Source organism: Buteo buteo, chromosome 10 (assembly GCF_964188355.1).
Source record: "Buteo buteo chromosome 10, bButBut1.hap1.1, whole genome shotgun sequence".
NCBI lineage: Eukaryota > Metazoa > Chordata > Aves > Accipitriformes > Accipitridae > Buteo > Buteo buteo.
In genome coordinates, this window is record NC_134180.1 from 272,604 (window position 1) to 299,353 (window position 26,750).

At 60.9% G+C, this 26,750-nt stretch overlaps 1 protein-coding gene across 10 annotated transcripts; it reads left to right on the forward strand.

Annotated features, from left to right (window-relative positions):
* The first annotated feature begins 7,838 nt into the window (after positions 1 to 7,838).
* Positions 7,839 to 26,747, forward strand: TLE2 (TLE family member 2, transcriptional corepressor). 10 transcript variants are annotated; one of them, XR_012651915.1, is made up of 22 exons: positions 8,046 to 8,204; positions 8,311 to 8,408; positions 9,122 to 9,185; positions 10,576 to 10,620; positions 12,611 to 12,673; positions 12,916 to 12,990; positions 13,446 to 13,638; positions 15,907 to 15,923; positions 16,990 to 17,073; positions 19,340 to 19,441; positions 19,757 to 19,801; positions 21,086 to 21,226; positions 22,330 to 22,471; positions 23,728 to 23,888; positions 24,274 to 24,350; positions 24,704 to 24,953; positions 25,142 to 25,389; positions 25,513 to 25,656; positions 25,739 to 25,889; positions 26,036 to 26,112; positions 26,197 to 26,348; positions 26,442 to 26,747. XR_012651915.1 is itself a non-coding variant. In XM_075037681.1 (22 exons), the coding sequence occupies exons 1-21, from the start codon at positions 8,181 to 8,183 to the stop codon at positions 26,302 to 26,304; spliced, it is 2,313 nt and encodes a 770-aa protein (XP_074893782.1). In that variant the 5' UTR covers positions 8,046 to 8,180; the 3' UTR covers positions 26,305 to 26,348; positions 26,442 to 26,747. The 10 variants fall into 10 exon arrangements, 6 of the variants coding, with proteins under 6 accessions (XP_074893782.1, XP_074893781.1, XP_074893783.1 ...); XM_075037681.1 differs by having other exon boundaries at positions 25,509 to 25,656; XR_012651914.1 differs by having other exon boundaries at positions 26,197 to 26,747.
* The last annotated feature ends 3 nt before the right edge of the window (positions 26,748 to 26,750 follow it).

Sequence of the window (26,750 nt, forward strand, 5' to 3'; positions counted from 1 at the left end):
GGGGGCTGTGTCTCAGTGCCCCCCGCTGCCCACTGAGGTCCAAGGACTGTGGTGGTGCAGATGGGGGCCCTGGTGAAGGCCAGAAGGGGAGCAGTGGCCACTGTGCCTCTGTCCTGCTGGCACTGGGCAAAGATGAGGCTGAATGCCTGAGGGTGAGATTTGATGGGGTTTGCTGAACCGGCTTAGGTCTGGGACCAGGTCTGCCTCCAGAGTGGTGGCACTTCGGGCTGGGGCTGTGTCTGCTGCAGGGGGTCCAAGGCGGGAGAGGCTTGAGGAAACGTGCATGGTGCCGCATGAATGCCTGCCGGGGCTGCGGCTCTGCTCGGCCCCTTCCCTGGTGCTGCTTCTGATGGGTTTCTTCAGGTGCAGACCAGCCTGCTGCAAAGAGGGGATGGGCGGACTGGTGTGTGGCTCGGTCCCATGTCCCGCTGTCCCAGGAGTGCCGGCCAGGCCTGGCACAACCGTGCAGTGGCTTTGGATGGGTTACAGAGCCTGTGGGCAGCGTGAGGGCCTGACAATGCTGCCGTTATCTGCCTGTGACGCCTCGCCAGCATGATCCGGGGGATGGCTGGGGCAGGGCTCCCGGCACAGGCTTGCAAGGGACAGGGGGGTCCGCGGAGGAGCACGGCTCCGGTGGTGGTCGTCTTTGGACTCCGGCTGCTGGCTGAGACTCTGCAGGGCTGCCTGGGGGTCTCAGCCCTGTCGCCCTCCAAACCAGGCACCCTGTGCAGGGCTCGATGCTCCTGATGCAGCCGTTGCCTGTGCTCTGGGAAGCAGCCATCGCCGCCGGCTGCTTGGCCGTGGTGGGGCAGATCCAGAGCACAGCCCGTGGCGAGAGCAGAGCTGCTGCTGCGTGGCAGGGGCTGGCCTGACCTCAGCACCCTTGGTGGGGCCGGAGCACTGGGCGGACGGGTCCAATGCCTGCCCCCCCCCCCCCCCCGGCACTGCACAGGGGCTCCCAGTCAGGAGCTGGCTGAAACGCTACCGATAGCTGCAGTCTGACCCCATGGTCTTGCAGCTGCTCTGAGGGCCTCGCTGACGCTGAGCGCGCAGGTTTCTGATGTGAAAGGCCAACACAGCTTCGGGCCGGGGCTGCTGCGATGCGACAGTTGCTAAAACCATCTCTGCTCTATAAGTGCTGCTGAAAACCCCGCTGGGAGTGTGCTGGCTGTGGGGAGGGCTGGAGCTTTTCAAGCGCTTTCACCTCGAGGTCACTGGTTCAAACTCAGCCTGGGGGTAGGGAGAACCATAAGTGGATGTTATTCCTGATGGATGTGCAAGGGAGGAGGATTTAGGAGAAATTGGTCTGGGGTGTTTTCAGGCTGGCGATTTCAGAGGAACAGCCGTCCCTGTTGTTAGAGCTAATTAGCAGCCTCCGTTCAGTGGGCAAGGGGTCGAACAAACCATGAGGCTGCTGGCTGAGCATCCTCAGCTGCCAGCAGGCTGGGGCCGGGGAGCTGCTCCTGACTGGGCTGTGGATATCAACTTGCTCCCTGCGGGAGACTAACCCACTGTAAAGTATAAAGATGGAGCTTTTGCGCTCTCCAAAGCCCCTGCACCTCCCAGCAGATGCTGAGTGGAACCTCGTGCTCCAGTCCTGCTTCCCTTGGTGACTCATTCCTGAAGCATGCTGGCTTCGCACCCAAAGCATTTCTCTGGGAGGTGGGAGGCACCCCGATATCCCATCCCACAGATGAGCAGTGCTGCACTTCCCCATGCTTCCAGCCTGGCTCTGTTTGCAACTGCTGCATTTGCTTCTGGATCTCCGAAGGGAGTCATTTCATAGGGCACCGTACCAGATTTGGGCTCAAATCTAACTGCATACCAAAATCTGCAAATCTAACCCATACCAGCATCCAAAAAAAGGTTAAAAATACCTCCCTCATGACTCCCCCAGTAGCTGCAGACTTGAGGAAACAGCTTCTCTCCTTCCAAAGAGGCTGCTCTGCCTTGTAACCTCTCTCATGACGAGAGCCATGAGCTCCTCTCCTGCCTCGGCAGAAGAGGCTCAATGCTCATGAGAAGCAGGTGATGTGGGGCCTCCAAAGCTCTGCTGATTGGGGGTGGTTTAAGACTGGCTCCTGGAAGAGAAACCCCTTCTCTTTATGCATGAGAGTTCGTGATACAAGAGTTGGGGAGGGACACAGGCAGACGGGCTGACAACCAGCTCTCCTGGCACCAGCATCCTTGGAAAAACTTGGCAGAGCCCTGGCTCATTAAAGGGGGATAGAGAGCACCTAGTGACAGCCACTGTCCCGCTGTCCAAAGGGCTTTGGCTGTGGCAGATGGGGAGCTGGCTGTGTCCAGAGGGCAGGACCCCATCCATCAGCACCCCGTGCCCTGACCACAGAGCAGCACAGCATTTAGCGTAGGTTTGACATCGATTCCTACTTGCAGCTGCTGGGGGCTTGGCAAAACTCTGATGTCTCGCATCTCTTCCCCGCCCCCCCCTTCCACCTGCCTGTCGCTGGACGGGTCATAAAATGGCATCTTTCCTCCTTGATGAGGTGGGCAGGTGAAGGAGGTTTCCACACCTGTTTGACTCTCCGTCCATCCCCTTCAGCTTTTTCCCCATAGGACAGATCCCTGTTGCCTCGGTGGCAGCAGCGGGAATTGCCTCCACCACATCCCCCTCCCGTTCCCACCCTCCTCATTTTTCAGCGCAGCTTTGCTTGAAACAATGGCACAGCCTGCAAGCCAGGAATGCTTTGCAGTGTGGTGGAGCAGGGCCTCCTTCCCAATTCATCACTAATGCAGGAACGCCAAGCCCTTCCTGGCTGCACTGAGCACGAGATAAAAGCTAAAAGAGGCATCAATAATTAAAAACCACTCAGAGCCGGTAAGTGCAAACAGGAGCCAACATACAGATCGAAGGCAGCGCCAGAGATGAGAGTCTGTCAGCTGTTGGGTTGCTCTAAGGGCTCCCACATCTCTTTTGCAGGCGTCCCCCCGGGTCCACAGCCCCGTGGTCACGAGGTGATCCTGGCACAGTGGGAGGGCAGCAGTGCAGGGGCTGCAGGCAGGAGCACACCGTCTCAGCAACGTGCAGGGGGGCCCCTGCCCGGCCATGGCAGGAGAACCCCCCCAGCTCCCCCAGCTCCTGCGTGCAGTTTGCCTTGCAGACGCTCTGGGAACATGTGGCTTTAAAGAGCAGGCGACAGCACTGGGGCCCAGGGATGGGGACCTGTGGTTTGGTCCCAGGAGCGTGGCCCAGGGTGCTGGAGAACCTTGATTTCTAGTACAGCGTTGGCCCAGCTCTTGCTGACTTGCTGCCAGTCCCTTCCCTCAGTTTCCCTTCTCATCTCATGTTCATTCCAGGACAGACTCCAGCCAGGATAAGGCCCCTGTTTGTGCCTGCTGCTGGTATAAATGCCCAGGGAAATTCACATTGTCTGAGGGTGCCAGGAACTCAGCTCTGCCGAGTTCAAGGCTCCTCATTCGAGTATGCAAGTGAGAAGCTGAAAATGGGATGGTTTGGAAATACCATGGTCATCTTTGGTCCCTGCTTCCACACACCTGGCAAACCGGCTGATTGAGCCCCAGGAGGGAAAAATCTGAATCTTCTAAATCTGGTGCCCCCAGTTCTGCTCCCCACCACCCCATAACAGCCCTAGTGACCCAGAAACCCTGCATGGAAACCCACTGCCGCCTGGCTGCCAAAAAAAATCCCACCCCAGGCTGAGCTTGCCCATGTGCTTAAAGTCAACAGGCCCTGAACCTGCGTGGACCCGAAGAGGCAGGTGCAGGGAACCAGTCTGCAAAGAATGGGGCATCCCCGGCTGTCACGAGGAGACTGAGGCCATGCTGGGTCCCAGCCGTGCCCCCTGCTCCCTTCCCAGCCCTGGCTGTCTCCTGCCAGGCCAGCAAATACACCTGCAAAGTTGGACACGTGGTGGCTTTGTACTATCAGAGCAGCCTCCTTGGGTGTGAGATGGTTGCACGTGGCTCTTCCCCACTGACCTGCCTGCTGCCTGCATTTGGAAGGGATGGAGCTGAGCAGAGCAGGCAGGAGAAGCAGCACCCAGGAGGGTTTCAGATCAGGCACTGGAGGAGAGACTCTGTGTGTGCAGGCTTCAGCTGCCCCAAGAGCAGCAAGCCCTGGTCACACATAGGCGTCTCTGAGAAATGTGATGGTCTCTGCCCTTGACCATCCACTCTGGAGATGTGCTGGGTTCAGGAGGCTGCACAAAGGAGGTGTGTGGGGAGGGACATGACAACCCACGGGACACAGCCTGTGCTACCCTTCCTGGCAAGGGCAGGAGGCTGCGTGTTCCTGTGCCCCAGGCTGGTATTTAGGGAGGGAGCTGAAAGGTAAAATCATTGGGGTAATTCCAGCAGCAGCAATCTGTTTTGCTTGGATCTGGGCTCAGATGGAGCTCCTGAGTACCCCAAAGCCTGGGCTTGTTTGGTTTCTCCACTGGTTATAAACAGAAGGGCTGTTTACAGCACTTGCCTCTCGATCCTGGCGTGGATTTCAAACGCCCTCGTCCTTTGGGGCTCTTCCAAGCACTGCTGCTACCAGGCACAAGTGCGTGGCTGCCACGGGGAGCAGCTGGGCCCCCGGCTGAGCATCCTGCAGCAGGCAGAAGCAGCCAGGTCTCAGACTGGCTTTGCTAGCTGCTGTGAGCCACGTCCTCTGCCCTGCACCTCGTGCCTGGGCACCTGGAGGGAGGAGTGGGACCAGCTCCCTTTCCTGGTACATCCAGAGGCCTGTGGGTGCAAAGGGTTAACTGTGGTTGTTTTCTTCCCAGTCCAAGCACATGCTGAAGCAAATTAATCTCTGGGTTACAGGCTGTCCTGCTCCAGGGCCCACGTCAATCATTAATGCAGGGTGATGAAGACGTGTGTGACATCCATCATCCTAGAGCTGCCTGTTCTGGGTTTACCTGTGTCGCTCTCCAAGAGAGGAGAGCAGAGAAACTGCCTAAGGAAAACTAGCAATTTTTGGTAAGGAGTTTTGAAAAAATGCTGCAAAACATCTTCTCAGTCTCGCCTTCCCTTGAAACATGATCTGAAACATTTCCAGCTTTTGAAAAAACACTTGCCTTAAATAAAAAAAAACAAACAACCACAACTCCCCCAGTAAGGCAACAAACCAAAAATAAATTCTCTAAAACCTTACATTTGGATTAAAATACATATATTTATATGTGCAGATATGATATACACACACATGTATACATGCATATATAAAAGGAAGGTTTTTCAAGGGCTTTGGAGCTGAGGTGTTGGGCTACTGGCCATCCCACCTGTGGCACTGGATCTGCCGGTGAACGCCCATGGCTGGGGAAGGCAAAGGGGAAAGCACAGAGGCTGGGGCTGGACAGGGGCTGGCCGCTTGTTTGGGCGCCGTTTGGGGCTGGGGGGCCCCTGAGCCCTGCCAGCCTGTCCAGTGCCACGGGAAGGTCCCCAGGCCCGGCCAGGGCACCGCGGGGAGGGGGCAGTGGCAGCAGGCAGCCCTGGGATGGTGCAGGGCAGGGAGAGGAGGGAGAGCCTCTGGTTCCCACCACCTTGCCCCGGCCCTGGCCGCTGCCAGCATGCAGCAAGTAAATAACGCAATTAATAAAAGATTAGGATGAAATGTGAGGCATTAAATATTTAACCTTGTGCCTGCCTGTGCCGTGCCCAGGTGCAGCCGGTTCCTGCAATATTTAAGGCCTGGTCCCCACTCTCCCGTTACCACCCTCAAACGCGGTGGCTTCACGGAGGGTTGTGGGGGATGAGGAGGGGTCGGGGGGACAGAGACAGGGCCGGGGCCCCTCGGTGGGGCGGGAGGGGCTCTCGGGGCAGGGCGCTTGGCCGCAGATCGATGGGGCTGCCCCGCGGGGCCGGTGCCCGCAGCTGCCCCTGCGCCCCGGCCGTGGCCTGGCCGGGGGCTCGGGCTGGCGGCGGGTCGCTGGGCTGGGGCGGGCGGGTCAGGATCCCGGGCGCGGCCCCACCGGTGGAACCCGGGGGCGGGGGGGGTCGCGATGCTGGCGAGGGGCGGGGGCGGCCCCCGCTCCCCCCGGGGCCGGGATGGGCTGCCAGCTCCGCCTTTCTTTGTGCCTGTCCCTGCTGCGGAGGGGGGACCGAGCCCGGCGCTCCGCTCCCCCTCCCCGGGCCCGTCCCCGGCTCGGCCGGCCCCGGGTTAACGGCACGGCGGCACGCCGAGAACCGCGCGGTGGGCTCGCAGCGGCGGCGGCGGGTGCGGAGCTGCTGCGGCCGGGGCGGGGCGGCCCGGCCCGGCCCCCGCTGCCGCCGCAGCCGCTCTCCGGGAGCCACCGGCAGCCTCCCGCGGCAGAGCCGAGCGCCTCGGCCCTGGGGCCGGTCGGGGGTTTCCTTCCTCCCCGCGGCGCCGGGGTTTCCCCTCTCCCCGTTCCTCCCCCGCGCTGCCGCCCGCGGCAGCCCCAGGGCCCGCAGGGAGGCCGAGGCCGGCGGCTGCGGCGGCTCCGGGCCCGTTCAGGGCCGCGGACCCCCCCCCCCCGGTCGCGGAGCGCGGCCCTGCGCTCCGCCGCCCCACGTTACTTTGAGTGGCAGCCGGCGGCCGCCGCAAGGCCTGGTGGGCCGCGTAGTCCGCCCGCCCGGGCCGCCCGCGGCGGCCGCCCCAGCGGCTCTGGGCCGGGCCCGCCCGAGAGGCGGAGAGGGGCGGGCGCCGCCTCCCCGGGACCCCGGCGGGCAGCGGGTGGGACGAGCCGGCCCCAGGCGGCCGCCACCGCGCACGGCGCAGCGAGGGGCGAACTACAACTCCCAGCGTGCCCCGCGGCGCCCCCCTTGGGGCCGCGGTGGCCCCGTCGCTCCTCATTGGCCTTCCCGGTATGTGGCGTCACGAACCCATGTGGGAACGGGGCAGGGCGATTGGCTGGCGCTCCCGCAGCGGCAGCCAATGGCAGGTGCGCCCACCGCCGCTGCGGGCCGTGAGGCTGGTTAAGGTGGAGCGGGATCGAGCGCGCTCCCGGCGGGGCTGCGCGGCCCCGGGGCCTCTTACGTCCCGTCCCGTCCCCACACCGGCGGGGTAGCGCAGCCCGTCCGTCCGTCCGGTGCTTCCCGCCGCCCCGGGCAGGCATGGGGCCGGTCCCCCTGCCGTTGCGCTCCCTGCCTAGCACGCGCCGGGCGAGCACGGCCGCAGCGTGGCGGTCCGGCCCGGCCGTGAGCCGGTGTCCCTCCACCCCGCAGTCCTTGGGGGCCCCCGGCTCGGCCGGGCGCCGCGGGGCCGCCTTCGTTTGTGATTTCCGTGCCCCCGCGCTGCCCCGCCGGCGGCGGGTGCCGTGTCCGGGGGACACGGATGCTGCGGGGCGTGCGGACGCTCCCGGCCCCGGGGGCCCGTGTCGGCGCGGCTCCGCTCCCGACTCAGCCCGGCTCCGGGGCAGGGGCCCCGCGGAGCCGCAGCGCCTGCGGGTGGGGCCGGGCTGGGGGAACGTGCGGGACGGGGGGTCCTGGGGCTCGGGGCGGCGAGCGGGGCTCCGGCGGGTGCGGAGGGCTGGGGCAGCGGTGTCGGCGGGCGTCCTCCCGCGCGCTTCCGTTCAGCCCCGGAGCAGCCGCTCCAGGGCCGGCCCCTTCCCCGCGACCCCCTCGGTCTCCGGCATCGCGGGGCGTAGGGGGGTCGGGGCGGCGGGGGCGCCGCCCCCTCGGCCTGCCGCCCGCCCGGTCCGCCGCCGGGCGCGGAGCCGGCGCGGCGGGGCGGGGAGCTCCGGTGCTGCCCGCGCGGAGCGACGGAGCCGCTCCCTCCCGCCGCCCCGAGCCCTGCGGGCCCCGCCGCGTCCTGCGGACACGCGCCACCTTAAGCGGGCGCCGGCGGACGGGGCGCTCGGGGCCGGCGGGGCCGGGCGGCAGCTCCGCCAGCCGGGGACCGCCGAGGCCCCGCCGGCACCTCCCGCCCGCCCGCTCCCGCCTCCTCCCTGCCCCCGCCCCCGGCCCCCATGGGGGGCGAGCGGAGACCCCGCGGCCGGCGGGCCGCCCCCCCTGCCCGCCCGCCCGACGGCAGCCGGCTTCGCCCCGCCTGAGCCGCTCGGCGGCCCCGCCGACCCCCCGCCTCCGCGCGGACTCCGCGGCCCGGCCGCCCTCCCGCTGCCGGCGTCGAGGCAAGGGACTCCCGAGGACCCCCGGAGCCCGGCGGGGGGAGCTCCCCCGCCAGGGGCGGGGAGACGGGCGGGGATCAGGGGCCGGGGAGCGGGGGGGCCGGGGCGGGGGCCCGGGCCCTCAGGATGTTCCCGCAGGGACGGCACCCGGTAAGTACCGGGGCGAGCGGGGGCGCGGCGGGGGCCCCCGCCGGGCCGGGCCGGGCGAGGGCAGCGCGGCGGAGCCACAGCCTCCAGCCGGTCCGTCTCTCCCCAGACCCCCCTCCAGCCCGGGCAGCCCTTCAAGTTCTCGGTCCTGGAAATCTGCGACCGCATCAAGGAGGAATTCCAGTTCCTGCAGGCTCAGTACCACAGGTGAGGGGCGGGCGAAGCGGGACTGCAGGGTCGGGAAAGGAGCTGCGGGCGGGGGACCCTCGTTTTAGGCGGGGGTGTGGGGCGGGAGGTGGAGAGACGAGGTTTAGGGGGCAGGAGGTGGCCGGGGGTCTGGCAGGGCTGCGGGCAGAGGCGAGCGTCCGGAGAAGGGGCATAAGGGGACTGAGGGGAGTCTGGGCATGGGGGGAGGATGGGGCGCAGACCAGGGGGTGAGTTGGGGCAGGAGGAGGTGGAGAAAGGGGTCCTGGTGAAAGGAGCACTTGGGGAAGGATGGGAGAGGGGTCTAGGCTGAGGGGTAGTGTGAGGCTGTGAGTTGGGATGCCAGGTCTTGAGTGGGGGTCCCAAGGGGAAGACTGCCCATGGTTTGTTTCATCCGGCTGTGCTGGGTGTAGGGTGACATGGAGGGGATGGCAGCAGTGCTGTGGGAATAGAGAGCTGGGTGGGTGCGACAGACTGTGACTGTCCACTGGGGAGCGGGAGCTGTGTGGGCAGCACGGCCACAGGGGTTCAGGTCCCTGAGGGATGGCAACACCAGTTAGGGGGTCAGTGTGTGACACCCCCACAGCCCCATGAGACTGCGGGGGTAAGCGGGAGATGTGCCAAGCTTGCCGAGGTCCCAGGGTGGAAAGTGGGAACTGGAGGGATGGGGTGGGAGATGTGGGTCTGTGAATGAAAACCGTGGATCCTCTTTGCAGCCTGAAGCTGGAATGTGAGAAGCTGGTGAGTGAGAAGACAGAGATGCAGAGACATTATGTCATGGTGAGCTACCCCTGCCCTGTCTCCCCTGCCTCCCCCAAAGCATCCCCGACTGCCACCCTCTGGTGAGGTCCCGGGCTCTGGGGCTCCACTCAGCCACTCACCCAAACGGGCCAGCGGCCTCCCTGAGCCACCCCCGCTGGGGGGATGCCTGGCCTGGGTCTGGCCTGGGTGGTGGGGCTGGGGGGGTGTGTGAGTTAGGAAGGAGTTAATTGTTATTCCTAGCAACGGCTGGCTCTTCTGCTGATGTCTGCTGCCACTCCATGCTGCTTGAGCCCAGGAATCATGCCATAGGTTTTGTCTCTTTTATTTTCTTTTTTTCCTTTTTCTGTTTGGCCTTCTAAGAGATCTCCCCCCTCCTCCCTGTCCTTCTCCCAAGGTAGAGGTGTCTTGGAAGTGATACCCCAAGGCTGGTGTTTTGGGTGGAAGGGGAAGCTGCCTTTAGAAGGAGCAGTGCAGGAGCCCTCCACAGTTGCCAGCATGGCGTTAATAGGCCCTGACACCAACCCACCCTGGGCACCAGCCAGAGGCAGGCCTGCTGCTGGCAGTCCTGGCAGGAGGGGGTGTAGCTGCTGGAAGGAAGGGAAGAAGGTGGGAGCTGCAGAACCGCATTCCCTCTCCTTCAGCATCTGACATTACCAGCCCCCCTAGGGAAAGGGGAACCCAAATCATGCCATCCAAAAGGCAAATAGACCTAACCTTGGGCAACCTCCTTCCCCTGGGTGATGACAGCCCTGTCCGTGAGGCCAGAGGTGTACTAGGCTTTATCAGTGTCACAGGGCATGTTCCTGTCACCCAGCAGCTGCGATCCCTTCCCACATCCTGGAGGCTCAGGGATTTCCAGAGGTGGGCTGCCACCTTTGAAATGGGCTTTGCTGGAGGAAGGCAGGTCCTCTGGTCCCCCCCTTCTCCCTGTCCTCAGGAGTGGGGGGACAGAGTCACTAGTGACTGGTAAAAGGTGTAATCTGATGTCATCTTTGCTTTTGTGCAGGCATGGACACCCTTGTGACTAAGATGGGCAGCTGCATCAGAGAGAGGGTCTGGGTTAGGAGTGGGAAGGGACAGGCCAGGACGGGAGGGGATGTGGGGGGCAACGGGGCTGGCTTACGCTGGCTTAAACTAATGCAGAAATAGCAGCGTAATCATTACAGGTGTTAAACAGTCTACACTGTGGCTGCTCCCTACCTTGTCCCAGGCTCGTGGCACAGGTCTCAGCCCATGGTGTGCTGGCCAGCTGTTTCTCATGGGCTGGGGGGGAGCAGGGACCCTCAGCAGCAGTGGCAGAGTTCGGCTGGGGGGAGCAGGGGTGGGCTGACTGCCAAGCTGCTGACTGGTAATGGGCCGGTTGCTCTGGGCAGCTCCTAACCAGGCTGTGTTGTGATTTTGCTCTCAGTACTATGAGATGTCGTACGGACTGAACATTGAAATGCACAAGCAGGTAAGTGAGGTGGGGTCCGGGCCAGCAGCAGGGGATGATGGGGAAGAGGCCGATGTCTCCCTCGTCCCCATGCAGCCGTAATGGCACGGGAGACATAGCATGGCTCTGTGCGAGGGACTGGCCTGCAAAGGGCTTCAGTGGTTGTCAGGATGTGCACTATTGAGTTCTGGTAGGTGCACTGAGACAGGGCCTCTCCCTGCCATCCCAAAGCACCTCTCAGAGCCTGGCCATGAGCCCTGTGCACGTACCTCCCCGCAGCAGTTCCCTGGGGCCCCAGGCGCAGGAGGGAGTGTGGAGGAAGCAGCAGGAGCTGGAGCCCAGAGGCAAATGGATTGTCTTTCTTTTCTTTCCCCTTTTCCTTTCCCGAAGCCAGAGGAGTGTTTTCACCCTTCCCTGGTTCCCCTTTTGTTCCAACGTTAATTTGCTTTCCCTCTTCAGATTTATCAATCTAGTCATCACGGGCTCTCTGCCAGGGAAATTAGTTTGGACCAATGCCTGACAAAGTGGCAAGTCAACTGCCATATTCCTCCAGCTGGCTCAGCCCCTCCGAGTTTGCTCCTTTTGTTAGCAGGGAGAGTCGTAGAGCCCACGAGCACGTTCCTGCCATCCCCACATGCTCCAAGCTCTGGTGGGACTGGGACCCAGGGGTGGGACTGGGACCCAAGAGTAGCCCAAACCACATGGGGCCAGGGACTCTGCCTGTGAGGTGACAGAGGCAATGGCCAAGTCGTTGAGGAGAGGGAGCCCTGGCCCACCCAGGTCCGGCTCCTGGCTCTGTGTGGGCAGGGGAGGTCCGGAGGAGGGGTGGGTCTCTGGCTGCCAGGGTCCTGCGTGGACACCAGGGCAGCGGCTGATGCAGCAGCCGGGACCTGCGGGTGGGCGCAGGTGTGCTCCTGGGGCGCAGGCAGCCTTTGAGCACAGCAGGTAAATGTTCCCTTTGTTCTTTGCCGGCTTTGTGCGTGGTTTGACCTCTCTGCAATGCTGTCAGGGATTGTTGGAAACCTGAGATGAGAAAACACTTCAGAGCAGCCAATCCCTCCACTAGCACCAGGGTGGATTTGCAGCGGGTACGGGGGATCAAGTTTTTCCCAGGAGGCACGGATTTCTTTTGGAGAGGCTAGGCTGGAAGCCACAGTCCCTTCCCTTGGGAAATGCCGCTTACCCAGTGGGGATGCAGCCGGACTATGGGTCTGTCTATAATCACAGAGTGAGGAGAGGACATGCCAGGTCCTCTGCATTTCCTCGTTGCTGCTTGCTGGGCAGGGGACAGGTACAGGGGTGCTCTGTGCCTCTGCTCCCCCTCTGGAAGGAGCAGAGAGCGCTGCCGGCTGGTCTGGGGCTTTGGCAGGGGTGGGAGCAGGCGTCCCTGCTCCTGCCAGGGCAAGGAGAGCAGAGCAGGTACCACTGTCAGTCCCTTGCAGGGTTTCTCTGGCACGATGCAGAGAGGACTGAATTCGTTTGTCTGAATTTTGTGTCCCCCTTCCCTTCCCCTTGGCTTTGAGTCCAGTGTTCAGGGAGAGAGCAAGCAGCACGCCGATGGCCCGCTGCCAGCGCTTGCGGCTCAGCTCTCCTCCTTCCCTGCCAGCCTGCCCGCTGGCTGTGAGAGCGGCAGCCCACAAAGCCAAGATGGGTTTGGGCTGAGCAAAGCCAGCTGGGCTGCGAAAGGACTGACAGCTCAGAGCTCGGCTTGGCCTGGATCCATGGAGGGATTTAGGAATCGGGTTCCCTCCCATGTGCCTGGGGGGACCTGACAGCCTGGGAGGGTCCCACAGCCCTGGGCAGAGTCGTCCCTTGGCAGCAGCTTGGGAAATCCCAGCAGGGACGCAGAGGCAGCAGGAGGATTTACGCTGAGCGGGTGTGGGTGGGGAGAGTTTAACTCCTCCGCAGAGGCTGCGTGTGTCTGCAGGATGCTTGGCTGCCCTCCTCTCCGCTGGAGGGGACAGGATGAGGCTCAGAGCCTCTCCGTGGTGATACCTGCTTTCTCTTTCAGGCAGAGATTGTCAAGAGACTGAGTGCCATCTGCGCCCAGATTATACCCTTTCTGACGCAGGAGGTAAGGGGAGGGGCAGGGCATGTGCACCGGGCTGCTCAGGCTTCTCTTGAGGACCTCGAGAAGGAGCGAACCTGAGTCCAGCCTAAACAGTGGGAGGTTCGGGGTGGGGGAAAGACCTCTGTACCTGGGCTGGAGGGATGGGAGAGAGGGCTGCGCAGCCCCAGGCGGCTGGGGCAACGCTGAGCTGCGTGGTGCCTCTGGCCAGGAGCACGGTGTGACGTCCCCATGCTCTTCCTTCCCAGCACCAGCAGCAGGTCCTGCAGGCTGTGGAGCGGGCCAAGCAGGTGACCATGGGGGAGCTGAACAGCATCGTTGGGGTGAGTCCTGCTGCCCAGCCGTGGGCGAAGGCTCTTTTCTGCTCAGGGGTTCAGACCACTCAGTGCAGTGATGGGGGAAGGCAGGGTCTTTACTACTTCAGTAAGCCCAGGCCTGGTCCCCTAGGGTGAGAGGGTTTGCCACTGTGTCCCAAAGGTGGTGGATGGCCTCTGGGATCCTCCCTGGCCCCTGCTGCCCTGAGCAGAGGCTTGGGCTCATCTGCCATGTCTTGGGATCACATCCATGGCGGGGAGGTAATCGAGGTGCCCTGGGTGGAAGGGGCAGGCGATGTGACCCAGACTGTGCAGCCTCGACAGCTCTGCTCCCCTCCTTGTCCTCGCGTGCGTCTCATCCCATTACGCTTGGCATCGCAGTTCATGCGGGAAGCTGAGGGATGCTGGGCATGGCTGCGGCTGTCTCCTCCTGAACTGAGGACCATTTGCTCTTTCTTTTTCAGCAGCAGCAGCTTCAGCATCTCTCCCACCACGCATCCCCCATCCCGCTGACACCCCACCCCTCCAGCATGCAGCCTTCTAGCCTGAGCGGGGTCAGCAGCACCTCGGGGCTCCTGGCCCTCTCGGGGGCATTGATGGCACAGTCTCACCTGGCTGCCAAGGAGGACAGAGTGGCCCAGGATGGGGAGAACAGAGGTAAGGGGAAAAAAGCACAGCTGGATTAACCCTTTGAAGGCTGGCTGAGTCACTGCTGAGCAGATGTGCCAGAGGTGCATGGGCAGCGCTGGGGAGGGATCCTGCTGCCTGCTCTGCCTGTTTCCTGGGGCTCCTCAACGCCTGGCAGCTGCTCCCTGGGGCCAGGGGGAGCGGCAAGCACAGCGAATGAGAGATCCAGCTAATTAAATATCTGCAGCCCCGGGAGGCTGGCTGTATTTCTGACCCAGGGAACAGCTGCCATGCAGTGAAGGCGGGGGGGGGGCAGCTGTGTGTGCACCCCAGACTCTGGGCAGCAGGGGTCTGAGCACGTGTGTGTGTGCGTGCATGGGTCTTCCTGCTCCCCTGGGTATTTCCAGTGTGTGAGGGTCCCACCTCCACCAGGCAGCTGGGAGGGTGTGAGATCCCCGCCACAGAGAAACCCTCTCTGTTTACACCAGGGTTTACACCAGGTAAAGATCTGATGCCTTAAGCTGAGACTTTAAGGGAAAACACTGTTACAAGCCCCTGGTAGAAATTGAGAGCCACGGGTCTGTGGCAAGGAATTTAGAAAGCAGAGCCTTATTGCCTGTGTGGTGCCTTGTAAATAGCCGTAATTCCTCATCCTTATGGGTGCCTCCTCCTATCAGGATCACAAAGTGCTTTACAAACATCATCAATATTTAATCATCGTTAAATCAGTGCTCTGAATGCTACTGGCAGGCCTGGGCCAAATTAATAACACCACCCAGCTTTGCTGGTGGCTTGTTGCTACTGAAGTGCTGCATGAAGGAAAAGCCACTCTGAGCTCAAGTCACCTTCTGCAGAGCGCAGGCACTGGGTGTTTTTGCTGACAGCAAGACTGAGGCATGGACAGAGGGCTCCGGGCAGCACGGCAGCTCTACGGACTAGAAACAGGCAGTAAAATTCACCAGCCGAAGTGATGCTCCTCTGCAGACTCCTCTGGGGAAGGTGCTGGCTGCTGCTCCCCATGTCCCCAGTTCGGGGCCTGGAAATGCTGCTGGGACAGGACCCAATGGTAACAGCGAAACTGGGCACTGGAGGGGTTTGTTGCATTTTCCTAATGTCCAGTTTTGCTTGTAAGATTTCAAGGTGGTGAAAACAGCAGCAGGAAATTGTCCGTGTCCGCTTTGTGCGCCTGTACGCAGGTGTCTGTGGTTTTAGTTCTGTCTGTTTCTTTAAGGATGGCGTTCTACCGAAGGAGAAAAACAAACTCCAGAAAGAGGATAAAAGCAGGCTGTGCTGTGGCTGCCTTAACCCTTAGAGACTCGGGCAGCCTGTGCTTCCAGCAGCAGCTCCTGCCGTGCACAGCTGAGCTGCTCCTTGGCAGGGGCATCCAGCCGTGGCGGAGGGCACAGAGACACCCAGAATAATTCCTTTAACAAGAAAAAAAAAAAATTCTGCATGTGGCTTGGCTTAATCCCTGGTGCTCTGCCATGGTTAGCTGGAGCTGGTGTGGATCAAGCTGAGCCAGGGCTGAAGTGCTGATGGCAGGCACGCAGTCCCTCTCCCTCCCCTTTCCCCAGCTTGGTGCTGATCATAGTTTTGAGTAGCCACCCACACGGGGAGTCCCTCACCTCCTGAAACCTGCCTGCCTCCTTTTGCCAGCAGAGACTGGGACAAATTTGTTCTTTCCACATGCTGATGCAATCATTAGGAGTGAAAATCAACCAGGAAGGGTTTCTAGACCCCAGCCCAAAGCCCCATGCTTCAGTTTATAGCAAATGCCTGGGACTTCTTCCTTCAGGTCGGGGAGGTGGACCTGTTTTTTTGTGGAGGTAAAAAAGCCTCGGAGGGTTTCCAAAGCAGGGCTTTTTAGCATGGCTTCCTAAGGAAATAGGATGGGTGTGATTCAGGAGGTCTCAGCTGGCCGGCTGGCTTGTCCCCTCCTGGCAGCCTTGGACCCATTGCCACGTCCAAGGAAGAGATTCCAAAGCTGGATTGAGTTTCTTAAAAGTAGGTGGGTGGATTAGAGATTCCCCCTGCTTCCCTGAGGAATACTGTTGGGCTCACCTCCTATTAGACGTCAGAGAATCCACGCTGCAGACGGGCAAAGTGGGAAATCGGGTGTGATTTTTCTCAGCTCGTGTCCTGCTGTCTCCTCCTGTGTTGCCCCGCAGTGTCCCCCTCTCCTCCCTACCTGGGTACTTGGGACACAGCCTTCGCATTAACAGCCTCTTCCTCTCCTCCCCTCTGCCTCGCTGACACGGACCTGCCCGGACACTCTCCCTGCTGCCGCCTGGGCTCCAGAGCGCACCCCGAGCCGGGTAAGTCACGCCGGCATGCCTGGCTCTGGCCGGGCCGGTGGCCTCAGCTAGCCTCGATGCTGGAGCGAGTGGACAGGCTTTCCGTCCGTGGGGCCCTGCCTGGCAGCCTGCCAGCCCCCGGAGTCACTTTGAGCATCTCCAGGCAGGAGGCAGAGCTGGCTGCCAGCTCCTGGGAAGGGCTGCGGGTGCTGGAGGAGCCCGGCTGCGGGGAGGGCACCCGGGGGCAGGGGCGGTCGTGGCTTTGGGGCAGCTCCTGGCTGAGGCTGGCAGTGCGGGCAGGCGCAGGGGCCGTGTCTTCTGCAGGCGCTGTAGCTGGCTCCCTTGGCAAGAGATCGCAGTAGGATTTCCAGGAATGTTTTGTTTCCTGACCTTTTCAAAGCAAACAGCCCAGAGGTAGCCGAGCTGTCCTCTGTCTGATGGCAGCCTCTGATGCTGCGCTCCAGCACAAGGAGAGGCAGTGGCAGGGACTGGGGTTTTGTTCACACATGGGGCCAGGTTGGGGTCACAGGGCTCCTTGGGCAGGCGAGGCAGCTCTGCAGGCAGGGTAGATCCAAGTTGTTCCCTTGTACGCCACAGCCCAGGCATCCTGCTGTCCTTTTCCTGTGGACTCCGGGTCTCCCATTAATTTCTCCTGATGTGTGGGCTCCTTTCCTCCCCTTCCCTCCCCAGCTTGGTGGATAAGAGTAAGGGACATCTCCCCCTGCCACCGTGAGTGACCTTTCAAGGCTGTCTGTGTTTGCACACAAGGTGACTAGGGTGTCAGGCTCCCAGGACTGGCCTTCCCCTGGGTACTGAGTTTGCAAGGGCTCAGCATGGCAAAAAGGTAAGGGCAAGCTGGGGGTAGGTGGGGAGGGGGACTTGGGGCAGCTCTGCCCTCTCTCGCAAGCGATGCAGGGGTCCTCACGAGGCTGGGCCAAGTGTCTGAATTTGAGGAATTTTGGGGTCACCCCTATTTCTCAGTGGAGCTGATTTCCCCAAGGGCTAGAAAGAGCCTCCTTCCAGGCCAGCCTAATGAGGGGGGTCCTGACCTATGTCCAACTGTGCATTCTCACCCTTGTTTATCCAGGGCAAAGTGTCCAGCCCTTCTGCTGTTACCCTGAGCAGAGCCCAGCTCTTCTGCCCTGGCTCCTGGGGCAGCCCAGTTCCTCTGGTGAGCACCACTGCATGTGCAAACCCAGCTTGAGCCCCAGGGGTGTGAATGCACAGGCTCCAGCCCTGCTGCTGCACCTGAGCTGGCATCCGCTCCACTGGCACAAGCACGGTGGAGGCAGTGCTGAAATGCAGCCGTGTCTAGGGTGCAACAGAGCCATGCTTGAACTCCACTGTGCTGCAGGCTGGAGAGTAAATCCAGCTGCGGTGTGGAGGGTGGGAGCAACCAAGTGGTGAATGTGTGTGTGGGGATGGAGGGGAGTTCAGGAGAACATCTGAGCGGAGAATGTAAGACAAAGGGGCTCTGCTTATCATAGCCTCTGTTCCCTTTGCTGGCTCGGATGGGCTGTGTTTGCATTGGGATTTTGTAGCTGAAGGTTCTGGGCCACCTCAATTCAGAATCTTTGCTGATGCAAGGATCTAAAGGTCGAGGGCTGCTCCCAAAATAACCAACTCTCTCCTTTTCAAGGAGTTTCCAGTTTAGAAAACACCCTGAACAGGTCTCCTTACCTAAGCCCAGTGCTGCCAGCCCCTCTGCAACCCTTGGCTGCACCTTCCCTTGAAAAATACCCCCCAGCCTGTCGTGAGTCCCTGTGACTCCCGTCCCAGGCTCCATAGCTGCAGTAAGCCAGAGCTCCAGCTCCTGGTACAGGCAGGAGAGGGAAGGGTTAAACCCCTCCATTGGGGAGCAATTGGCATTGATCTTCATAGGCTTGCAGTCAGGTGGGAGAGGAGGAGGGAGAGATGGTCGCTGTGCTGTACAGGATGAATTACCCGGTGATCCCATATATACCCGGTACCTCCTACAGAGATCACTCAGGGGACAGGGAGCATCCTTTCTGCTCCAGTCAAGGTTCTTAATCCTACTGTGCTGGAAAAAATTGACTGTGTGGGAGCCCTGGGATGAGGCATTTTCTCCTCGACCCCTGGCATGAACAGCTCTGCAGAGCAGGCCTGGGAAGGTCGGGGAGCTGTGCCCCAGAAACTGCCCCAGCCCAAGCACCGTGGCTGCTCTGAGAGGGAGGGCAGCCTCTCTGGTAACTGGTGTCAGCCTGGTGTTCCTCTGGTTTGCATGAGAGCCAGGGGGCTGGGGGTGGGCAGGCACTGCTTGATTGCATTATCATCCTCCAAGCAGCGAGCTTGGGGGGCAGGAGGGGATTTGAGACACCCCCGCGGCTGCTGGCAGCATCTCAGGGAAGCGGCGTTCATCCTGCTCGGCCCCATCCTGCTTCCCAGCCTGCTGGCTCCTGCAGCGGCAGGGTTAAGGTGAAGTAAACACATCTCCAGTGGGGATTTTCCACTCCGCCATGCCTTGTTATCTCCCGAAGGGGCGGATCTGCTCTCCAGCCGCGCTGGGGATGCTGCCTCGCTCAGCTCCTGGCTTCACACAGCCCTGCGTGCCATGGCTGGGCCAGGGCATGGCTGCAACCCCTCGTCCTCCCCTGTCCCTGTCAGAGCAGGGCTCATCTGCCGGCTGGGGCTGTTGCCCCCCTGCCCCGTTGCCCACTCCTCTGCTCTGGCAAGGAAGGGGAGCCTGTGGCTTTGGGTTTTTGGGCAGGGCTTTGTTCTCTCCCTCTTCCTCCTGTGGGCTGAGGGACCGGCCGTGCTCTCCCTGAAGAGGGGCAGGGGCATGTGCCCTGGCCAGGTTTCAGGGGTGAGGGCAGCTCACTTTGGAGGCATTCTGCGGCCAAGCCGGGAAAGGGAGGTGAGGGTCTGTTGGGGCTCCATGTGGGTGAGTCTCCGAGCACCCTAAAAATGGATCTGCCTTCTGCCCATGCCAGGAGACTGTGGGCAGCCAACCCCCAGGGATGGTCCCCATCCTGCTTCCCTTCTCTCTCCCTCATCAGAGCTGAATGGATGAATTTGGGCTAGAACTCAAGGGTCTGGAAACATCTTCCCCAGCCTTGCTTAAGCACCAGACTAAACCCCATCTCTACCCCCCAAGTACATTTGGATCTTAGAGGACTCTTGGCCAAGGGTGCATGGGATGCCAGTAAGGGAATGCCACAGGTATCTGTGCAGAGGGGGAGAGTAGTGCCTCCCCCTTTAGCCCTGACACCCGCTTGGTGGGGGAAGGGGACCCCTGCCCCCCAAAACCGGCTCTGGCACAGGCTGCGCAGATAGCCGGCTGGATGCTGGACGCTGGCTGGGTGCAGCCAGCAGCACTGGGAGGTCTCTTGCAGAGAGGAAATGCATCTGGCAGGGCTTTGCAGGCTGTCTGCTCTCCCGCCGGCTCACATGCCTTCCTCTCCCCCTCTCTGGCTCAGAGCGTTTCTGCTTCCCCTCCTGAAAGCCTGCAGGATGAGGAGCGGACGGGAGGCACGGGGCTGAAGCGGAAGCGGGAGGAGAAGGACCTACCTGGGCATTACGTGAGTGCACCAAAGAGCGTGGCCGTGGGAGACGGGCCTGGACCCTGGAGGTAGCTGGGGAGCTCTGTGCCTGCCCCCAGTGCGGACGGCTGTAATCCCGCGAAAAGAAATGAGCAAAATGAAGAGCCCCGGGGAGGGCCCTCAGCCAGAGGGTTGAGTCGCTGCCTGCAGGGTGTGGTGTTGGTCCACAAGAAGTGATGCGTGGGAGAAAATGGGGTCTCTCGGCTGGCTGGGGTCCTGTGGGGCAGAGCTCAGAGCTTGGTCCAGCCTCTCCCGCTCCTGACTGGGCCTTTCTGGGTTTCTCCCCCCTTGCAGGATAGCGATGGGGACAAGAGTGACTACAACCTTGTGGTGGATGAGGTAAGCCCACACCCTTAAGGGCATGCTGAAGCCTCGCGGGGTATCCAGTTCAAGCAGCTTTAGGACTCTGGTTCCCGAGCTCAGGGGTTCGTTAGGCTCCAGGTCATTGCTGCTGGGCAGGAGTGGCCAGCCAGGACACGTGCCAGCCCTGCTCTGGTGTGTTCATGCCAGCCAAGGCTGATTCCAATTCGCAGTGCTCCAGGTGGAAGGTTGTGCCAGCCAGGGCTCAGCTTTGCCAGCCATAGACTTGGCTCTGCCTCACAATCCCGTTTCAGCCCCTCTCCTGTAGCATCCCATATGGGGAGGCTGATAAGCTGCGATGAGAGCCCCGGGGAGCTGGGCTTGCTGCTGGCAGCTCACGCACGTGGAGGTGGCAGGAGCAGGCAGGCATGCTGTGCTGCCTTTGGCAGGAGACCCTGCAGCACACCCCCAACCGGCCTGGCCCCGCCAGCCCCTGTCCGAGCAGTCTCATACGGCTCCTGGCCTTAGCAGCCTTGACTTTACTGAGCCCGTGTCCATGTCTCGGTGCAGGGGGTACGCTGAATTTCAGTCTCTTGCAGCCAAACTGTCAGGCGCTTCTGGTACAACCTTCCCTGACCACCAAGGCAGATACAACAGTACTTTATGCCAGCCCCAGCTATTCTTGGCAGAGATGATGTTTTCGGGGACATCCCTTTTCCTCCCCTGGAAGACTGGGGGGAAGGGACAACACGTGATTTTTTTTTTTATTATTATTTTTTTCCTCCTGCCACTTCCCAAGAAAATACAAGCCCTGAAAGGAACATGAGCAGGAATTTCTGCAGGAAAGGACACTTATAAAAACTGCTTGTCAGTGTAATTATGGTGATAAAAATCACAGCCCTAATTGAATGGTTGTAGGAGTGCAAGAGCTGATGGGTGGCCTTGCCTCTGAAATGCTGTCGAGAGGCTGCCAAGAGGCCTTTTCTCAATTCCTTGGGCGTGCTGGTCACCATCGCTCCTTGCGAAGGCATCCGTGGCCACCAGTGTCCTCTGAAACTGCTGTCACCTCTAATTTTGTTCAGAGAGGAAAAATCAAGGAGGTTTCTCATCCAGGGGACTGGAGCAGAGCTGAGGCCTCTAAGTGGATGCTCCTTGTTAATGCCGCTCAGGCAGACATGGGACAGCGAGCGGCTGGATGAGCAGCTCGTCTGGCAGGCGGGGTGGAGCAGATGGGGGCTTGATGGTCCCTACTGGGCTCTGGGCCTGCCGTCCTGTGCAGAGGGACTGGGGTTCCCGCTCCCCAGAGGCCTCTTCTTCCCCCAGGACCCCCCCTCGGAGCCTGGCAGCCCCGGCCGTGCACCCAGCAGCCGGCTCCCGCCAGCCCGCCGGGAGATGCCCGAGAGCCCTGCCTCCATTGCCTCCAGCCGGAGTGCGACGCCCCTCAAGCCGAAGGACCAGAGTCTGGTAGGGAGCAGTGTGGGCAGCCCAGGCTGTGGGTGGGCAGCAGGGCCAGGGATGTGGCCCCAAATTTCTCTGTAGCTCATCCGCCACAGCCTGGAGGTGGTTGAGGAGATGCTGGTGCTGAGTGCTTGGTACCCACCACCAGACTCCCAGCACTGGGAGCAGAGGTCCGTGCCCTTGGAGGGAGGCTCATCATCTGCTAGGCAGAGGCCTGGCTCTGCAGGTATTTTCCATCTGGCTGCCTGCAGGATTCCCCAGAGCTTCTCTCAGCAATCGATTTTTTTTTTTTTTTCCCCCCCCTTCCTCCTTGCCAAGCACCAGCCCAATGCTCAGATTGAAACATCAGCGTGTGGGAAGGGGGAGGGATGTTTCTGCCGCTTCTTGGCCCTCCCAGCCACCACAGGGATGGAAGCGGTGTATCCCCACCATCCCAGGGTCAGGAGCCGGCTGGGGGCCACGGGGACCAGCAAGCGGCAGCTCCCCGGCACAATCGGATTAGAGCAGACAAAGCACCCTGAGCAATCTGCCAGCACAGCACGTAGCTTTTCTCTGTTATTAATTTTTTTTTTTCTTTGCTGGTGTCGGCAAAATCCCCAGGCAGAAAAAGAGGAAGAAATAGGAGAGGCAAGAAAAAAGAAAGGAATAAAATAGCTGTGGGGATCGGAGAGGCCGTTTTGTCCCAGGCATCCTCCTGGCCCTGCTCCCCGCAGGCTGGGGATGGGGATGCCCCAGCGCAGGAGGGATTTCACACGAGGGAGAAGCAAATGTCTGCGTAACAGCCCCACGGGGCATCATGCTGGCAGCAGGGTGCTGGATTGTGGCAATTTGGGGTGACCCAGGGTTTGCATTGGGCGTTTGTACCCGAGTGGGGGGAGTGGAGACATGGAGATCCTTCCAAGCCATGGCAAGGGTGCAAGGGGCAAAGGAGGAAAGGAGAGGGGATCTGACCCAGGATGGCCAAGTCCCCATCCAGCTGTGGCCGGCAGTGGTGCCTCTTGGTGCCCCCTCCCAGGTGGCTCGAAGCCGTTGGCAGGCGCGTGGTGCTGGGGATCGCTCTCCCGAGCAGCGGTCCTGCCACTGAGGCTGCTCTTTCCTCTGCCGCGCAGACCGACCCTCCAGCCAGCGCTCCCACCTCCAAGCCCGTCGCTTCCTCGCCGCCCCGCGACTCCCTCACACCCGGCCCTGGGCCCAGCTCGGCCGCCTTGCTCCGGCAGCCCCCTGCCAAGGCACCGGCCACCGACACCATCAGTGAGTGTCCGGGGATAGCGGGGGGTGTCGCGCTCTGCTGCGAGTGGGGCTGGGGTGAGGGGAGGCAAGATGCTCTGTCCCATCAGCAGAGCTGGGGGGGCTGTTTCGCTTCACGTAATCGGGTGGATCGACCATGGCCACTGTGTGCACCTATGTGCAATTACCACGTACCTGACTGCCAGTGCTTTCCTGGTGGGCTCAGACCTGCTGGAGTTGGTGTGTCAATGTGCAGAGCTCTTTGCTACAGCTGTGGGCGGTGGGGGGGTGTGTGTGTGCAGGTGTTTTGTCTGGAGAGGGTCATTTTTCTCTGACAAGTTGTCATTTTGGTGTCGCTATGTGAAGTGGCATGCTTCAGGCCTTGGCTGCAGGGGTAGGAGGGGTGTCCCAAGTGCCACCACCGGCACACAGGGATGCGGGAGGCCAGGACACAGCCAGCCTCCTTGTGCGGGTGAGGATCTCTGTAGGGATGAGGGTCTGTGTACGCTGGGTGCTGGAGCGACCCTGGATGGGAACCAGCTGACTCAGGGGCCCCGGTCAAGGGCTGCCACCTTCTGAAAGCACAAGGGAGAGGAATGAGGGCTCACTAGTGGCCTCTGTGGTGGCTGATGGTGAATTAGTCATACCCCCTTTTCCTGCCTCAGTTTCCTTGAAGACATTTAGGGAATCCTTGGGAAGAGGTCTCTGGAACAGCTTGGCCACTGTCTAGCCAAAGGGACCAGAAGGTGATGGGAGGAGGACAGCTAGCCCAAGGGAGAAATAAAGCCAAGACTGGAGATATTAAGCCCTTGTCTGGGCTAGAAAACTACAGCAGTTTAGCAAAAATTGAATTGGAATCGATTTCAATAAACCATCAAAGCCCTGCAGGTAGAGCCACTTAGCCATCAACTGCAGGTAGCTTGGCCTGGCCAAGACTGAACTGGCATTGGCAGCAGAGATGAGGGTTGCTGTGGATTAGTGGCTGGTCCATGGTGTGTCCTTTGGAGGGATGGAGCCATTTGATCTTCCGTGCTGCATCTGCATGGAGGTCTGTGACTGATGGGACTCAGGGCCTGCCCCTCTCCTTGGGTCTTTGGCTCCCAATCCATAACCTGCCTGCCCTCCTCCTGATCCGCTGGTTCATGCCAGGCTTGGCTTGCCCCAGTGCAGAGGTGTCGCTGCCTCTTGCTGCCTGGGTTCTGCCAGATGCCCTTTTCCCTCGCGTGATGCTCGCTCATACCCGTTGACCAGGGCCCATGAGCAGGTCTCTCCTCATGCAGCTCTCCGCAGCCCACTGAGCATGTCCAGCCCCTACACATCCTCCTTCGGGATGGTGCCTCATGCCACCCTCAATGGGGAGCTCCCAGCCTCCAGCATGTACATGGGCATCCACCTCTCGCCGCAGGTCAGCAGCGCCATGATGTACGGCCGGTCCGCGATGGTAAGTTGCTGAGGGAGAGATCAAGTCTGCTGGCACGTGTTGGCTCTGCTGCCTGTCCCCTGCTGTCCTGGGCATGCACTGACCCTGACGTGCAGTATCTGCACTGCTGCAATGAGCTCAAGCTGGGGGGGGAGCAGCCTTAGGAAGGTCTCCCTTCTGGAGGTGTCTAGGGCCAGTGAAGGCTGCAGAGCTCTCAGAGAAGCCCCCACTGGTCCCACTGCTATGTAGCTGTGTCTTTGGGAGTCCATTTTGGCCTTTGTCGTGTGTGTTGCGGAAGGGGCAAGCAGGGACATTGCACAGAGCCGGGCTGGCCCAGTCCTGGGGCATGCAGGGAAAGGCATGTGTCGCTGGCATTTGCTTGTCATGTGCTCTTTGCTTTGTACAGGTGGCTTTTGAGTCGCACCCTCACCTGAGGGCTTCCACCATCTCATCTTCACTCCCCACCATCCCTGGAGGGAAACCGTAAGTGTGGCCACACACGCAGGAGCTGCAGGGAGGGTGGGCACCAAGGGGCTGAGCTGTGCAGCATGGGGTGGGTATGGGGGGGAGTCTCCTTCTCCAGGGCTCATTTGTACACCCAGCAGGCACAGGGCAGGGCAGGGCCTGGCTAGAGTTTCTCTCCACTTCTGAGTCCAATGCTGTCCTTTGGTTGCAGGCAGCTGGTGGTAACAAGGAGCTGGTTAATTATATCCCTTATTAGCCAGACTGCATCAGACACCTTCCACCTGGCTCAAGCATGGCTAATGGGAGAGGTCAGCTCCTGCACTCAGGAGTCACTCAGGGATTGTTCAGCCCTCTCTTCCGCTCTCTTCCAGCGCCTATTCCTTCCACGTCAGCGCCGACGGGCAGATGCAGCCGGTGCCTTTCCCACCCGACGCCCTCATCGGCTCCGGCATCCCCCGCCACGCTCGGCAGCTTCACACCCTGACCCACGGCGAGGTGGTCTGCGCCGTCACCATCAGCAATTCCACGCAGCATGTCTACACCGGGGGCAAGGGCTGTGTGAAGGTGTGGGACGTGGGGCAGCCAGGCACCAAGACGGCTGTGGCTCAGCTGGACTGTTTGGTAAAGAGGAGGAACAGAAGGGCATTTGTGGGAGGTTGGGAAGGGGAATGTGCCCCTGTTACAATGGAGGGGGACAGAGGGTCCTTTCATGTCTGTGATGAGAAAAGGAGATCTATCTCCCCCACACCCCTGCCGTGCACTGATCAGCTCCTTCTTCATTCACCCCATTCCCTGTAATCCCAATTCAGAACCGCGACAACTACATCCGCTCCTGCAAGCTGCTGCCTGACGGCCGGAGTCTTATTGTGGGGGGGGAGGCCAGCACCCTCTCCATCTGGGACCTGGCAGCCCCAACGCCCCGCATCAAGGCCGAGCTCACCTCCTCTGCCCCCGCCTGCTATGCCCTGGCCATCAGCCCCGACGCCAAAGTCTGCTTCTCCTGCTGCAGTGACGGCAACATCGTGGTGTGGGACCTGCAGAACCAGACCATGGTGAGGTGAGCCTGGGGCAGGCGGCTGGTGGCACAGGGCAGGAACAGGGCAGGGATGCTGGCTTTTAGGAAGCTGGCAGCCCTGACAGCCATGCTCTTGCCCTCTCTGTCCCCCTCTTTCCCAGGCAGTTTCAAGGGCACACAGATGGTGCCAGCTGCATCGACATCTCTAACTATGGCACCAAGCTGTGGACAGGGGGGCTGGACAACACGGTACGGTGCTGGGACCTGCGGGAAGGGCGTCAGCTGCAGCAGCATGACTTCAGCTCCCAGGTAGGGACTGGGGCCGACCGGGAGCACCGTGGGGCTGGCTGGGACCTGCTGGGCCACTGCCTGACCCTGTCTCTCTCCCCAGATCTTCTCCCTGGGGTACTGCCCAACAGGAGAGTGGCTGGCAGTGGGCATGGAGAGCAGCAACGTGGAGATCCTGCATGTCACCAAACCCGAGAAGTACCAGCTGCACCTCCATGAGAGCTGTGTCCTCTCCCTCAAATTTGCCTCCTGTGGTAGGCGAGCCCTATAGTTTCTGCTTGGGCTGTGCACAGCCCCAGATGGGTCCTTTTGGTTCCCCGCCCCCCCCCCCCCCCCCCCCCCATGCTTGGCTCCACTGAACAGAGTCACAGATGCTGACCCACTTTGTCTCCTGCCCCAGGGAAGTGGTTCGTGAGCACGGGGAAGGACAACCTGCTGAATGCCTGGCGGACACCGTATGGAGCCAGCATCTTCCAGGTGCGGGGGAGACATTTGGATGGGGGGATGATGGCGGCTTTAGCCACCAGCGCAGCACTCACCGCCCGCCTCTCTCCTATTCAGTCTAAAGAGTCCTCATCTGTGCTGAGCTGTGACATCTCCATCAATGACAAATTCATCGTTACGGGCTCTGGCGACAAGAAGGCCACCGTGTATGAGGTGGTGTACTGAGGCCCCATCAGTCACCATCCCTCGTCCATCAGGGAAGGGGTCAGGTATTGCCAAAAGCCGCTGGGGCTAGTGGAGGCCTCCCATGCTGGGCCAGCCCTCCTGCAGCCCTGCTCTGCCTCCTCCTCCTCTCCTTTCAGCCACCCCCCCAGTTCCTGCCCAGTGTTTTACAGAGGTGAAGGGGAGAGCTGGAGATGAGCACTTGTCATGGCCAGGCATCCCCTGAGGCTGGACAGCGCAGGGGCTGCTCTGAGCATCCTACAGCCTGTCTGTCCATCAGGATGGCAAGATGAGGCCAAGAGTGATGGAGATAGTGTTGCTCCTGAAGTATTGCTACTGATTTAATAGCACCCATTTTCTGCTGTGAAACAGCTGTAAATTATCAGTAAAGAAATGTATTTAACTGTGTTTTCAATCCCTTACTAATAAAAAAGAACAAAAGAGTGGCT

What these genes read in the sequence shown, in the direction of transcription:
- TLE2 (XM_075037680.1), top strand. Translation starts at nt 8,181, where the DNA reads ATGTTCCCGCAGGGACGGCACCCG. An exon ending in ACATTGAAATGCACAAGCAG is followed by an intron (nt 10,621 to 12,610) that starts GTAAGTGAGGTG and finishes TTTCTCTTTCAG; the next exon opens with GCAGAGATTGTCAAGAGACT. An exon ending in GGGGCAGCCCAGTTCCTCTG is followed by an intron (nt 17,074 to 19,339) that starts GTGAGCACCACT and finishes TCTCTGGCTCAG; the next exon opens with AGCGTTTCTGCTTCCCCTCC.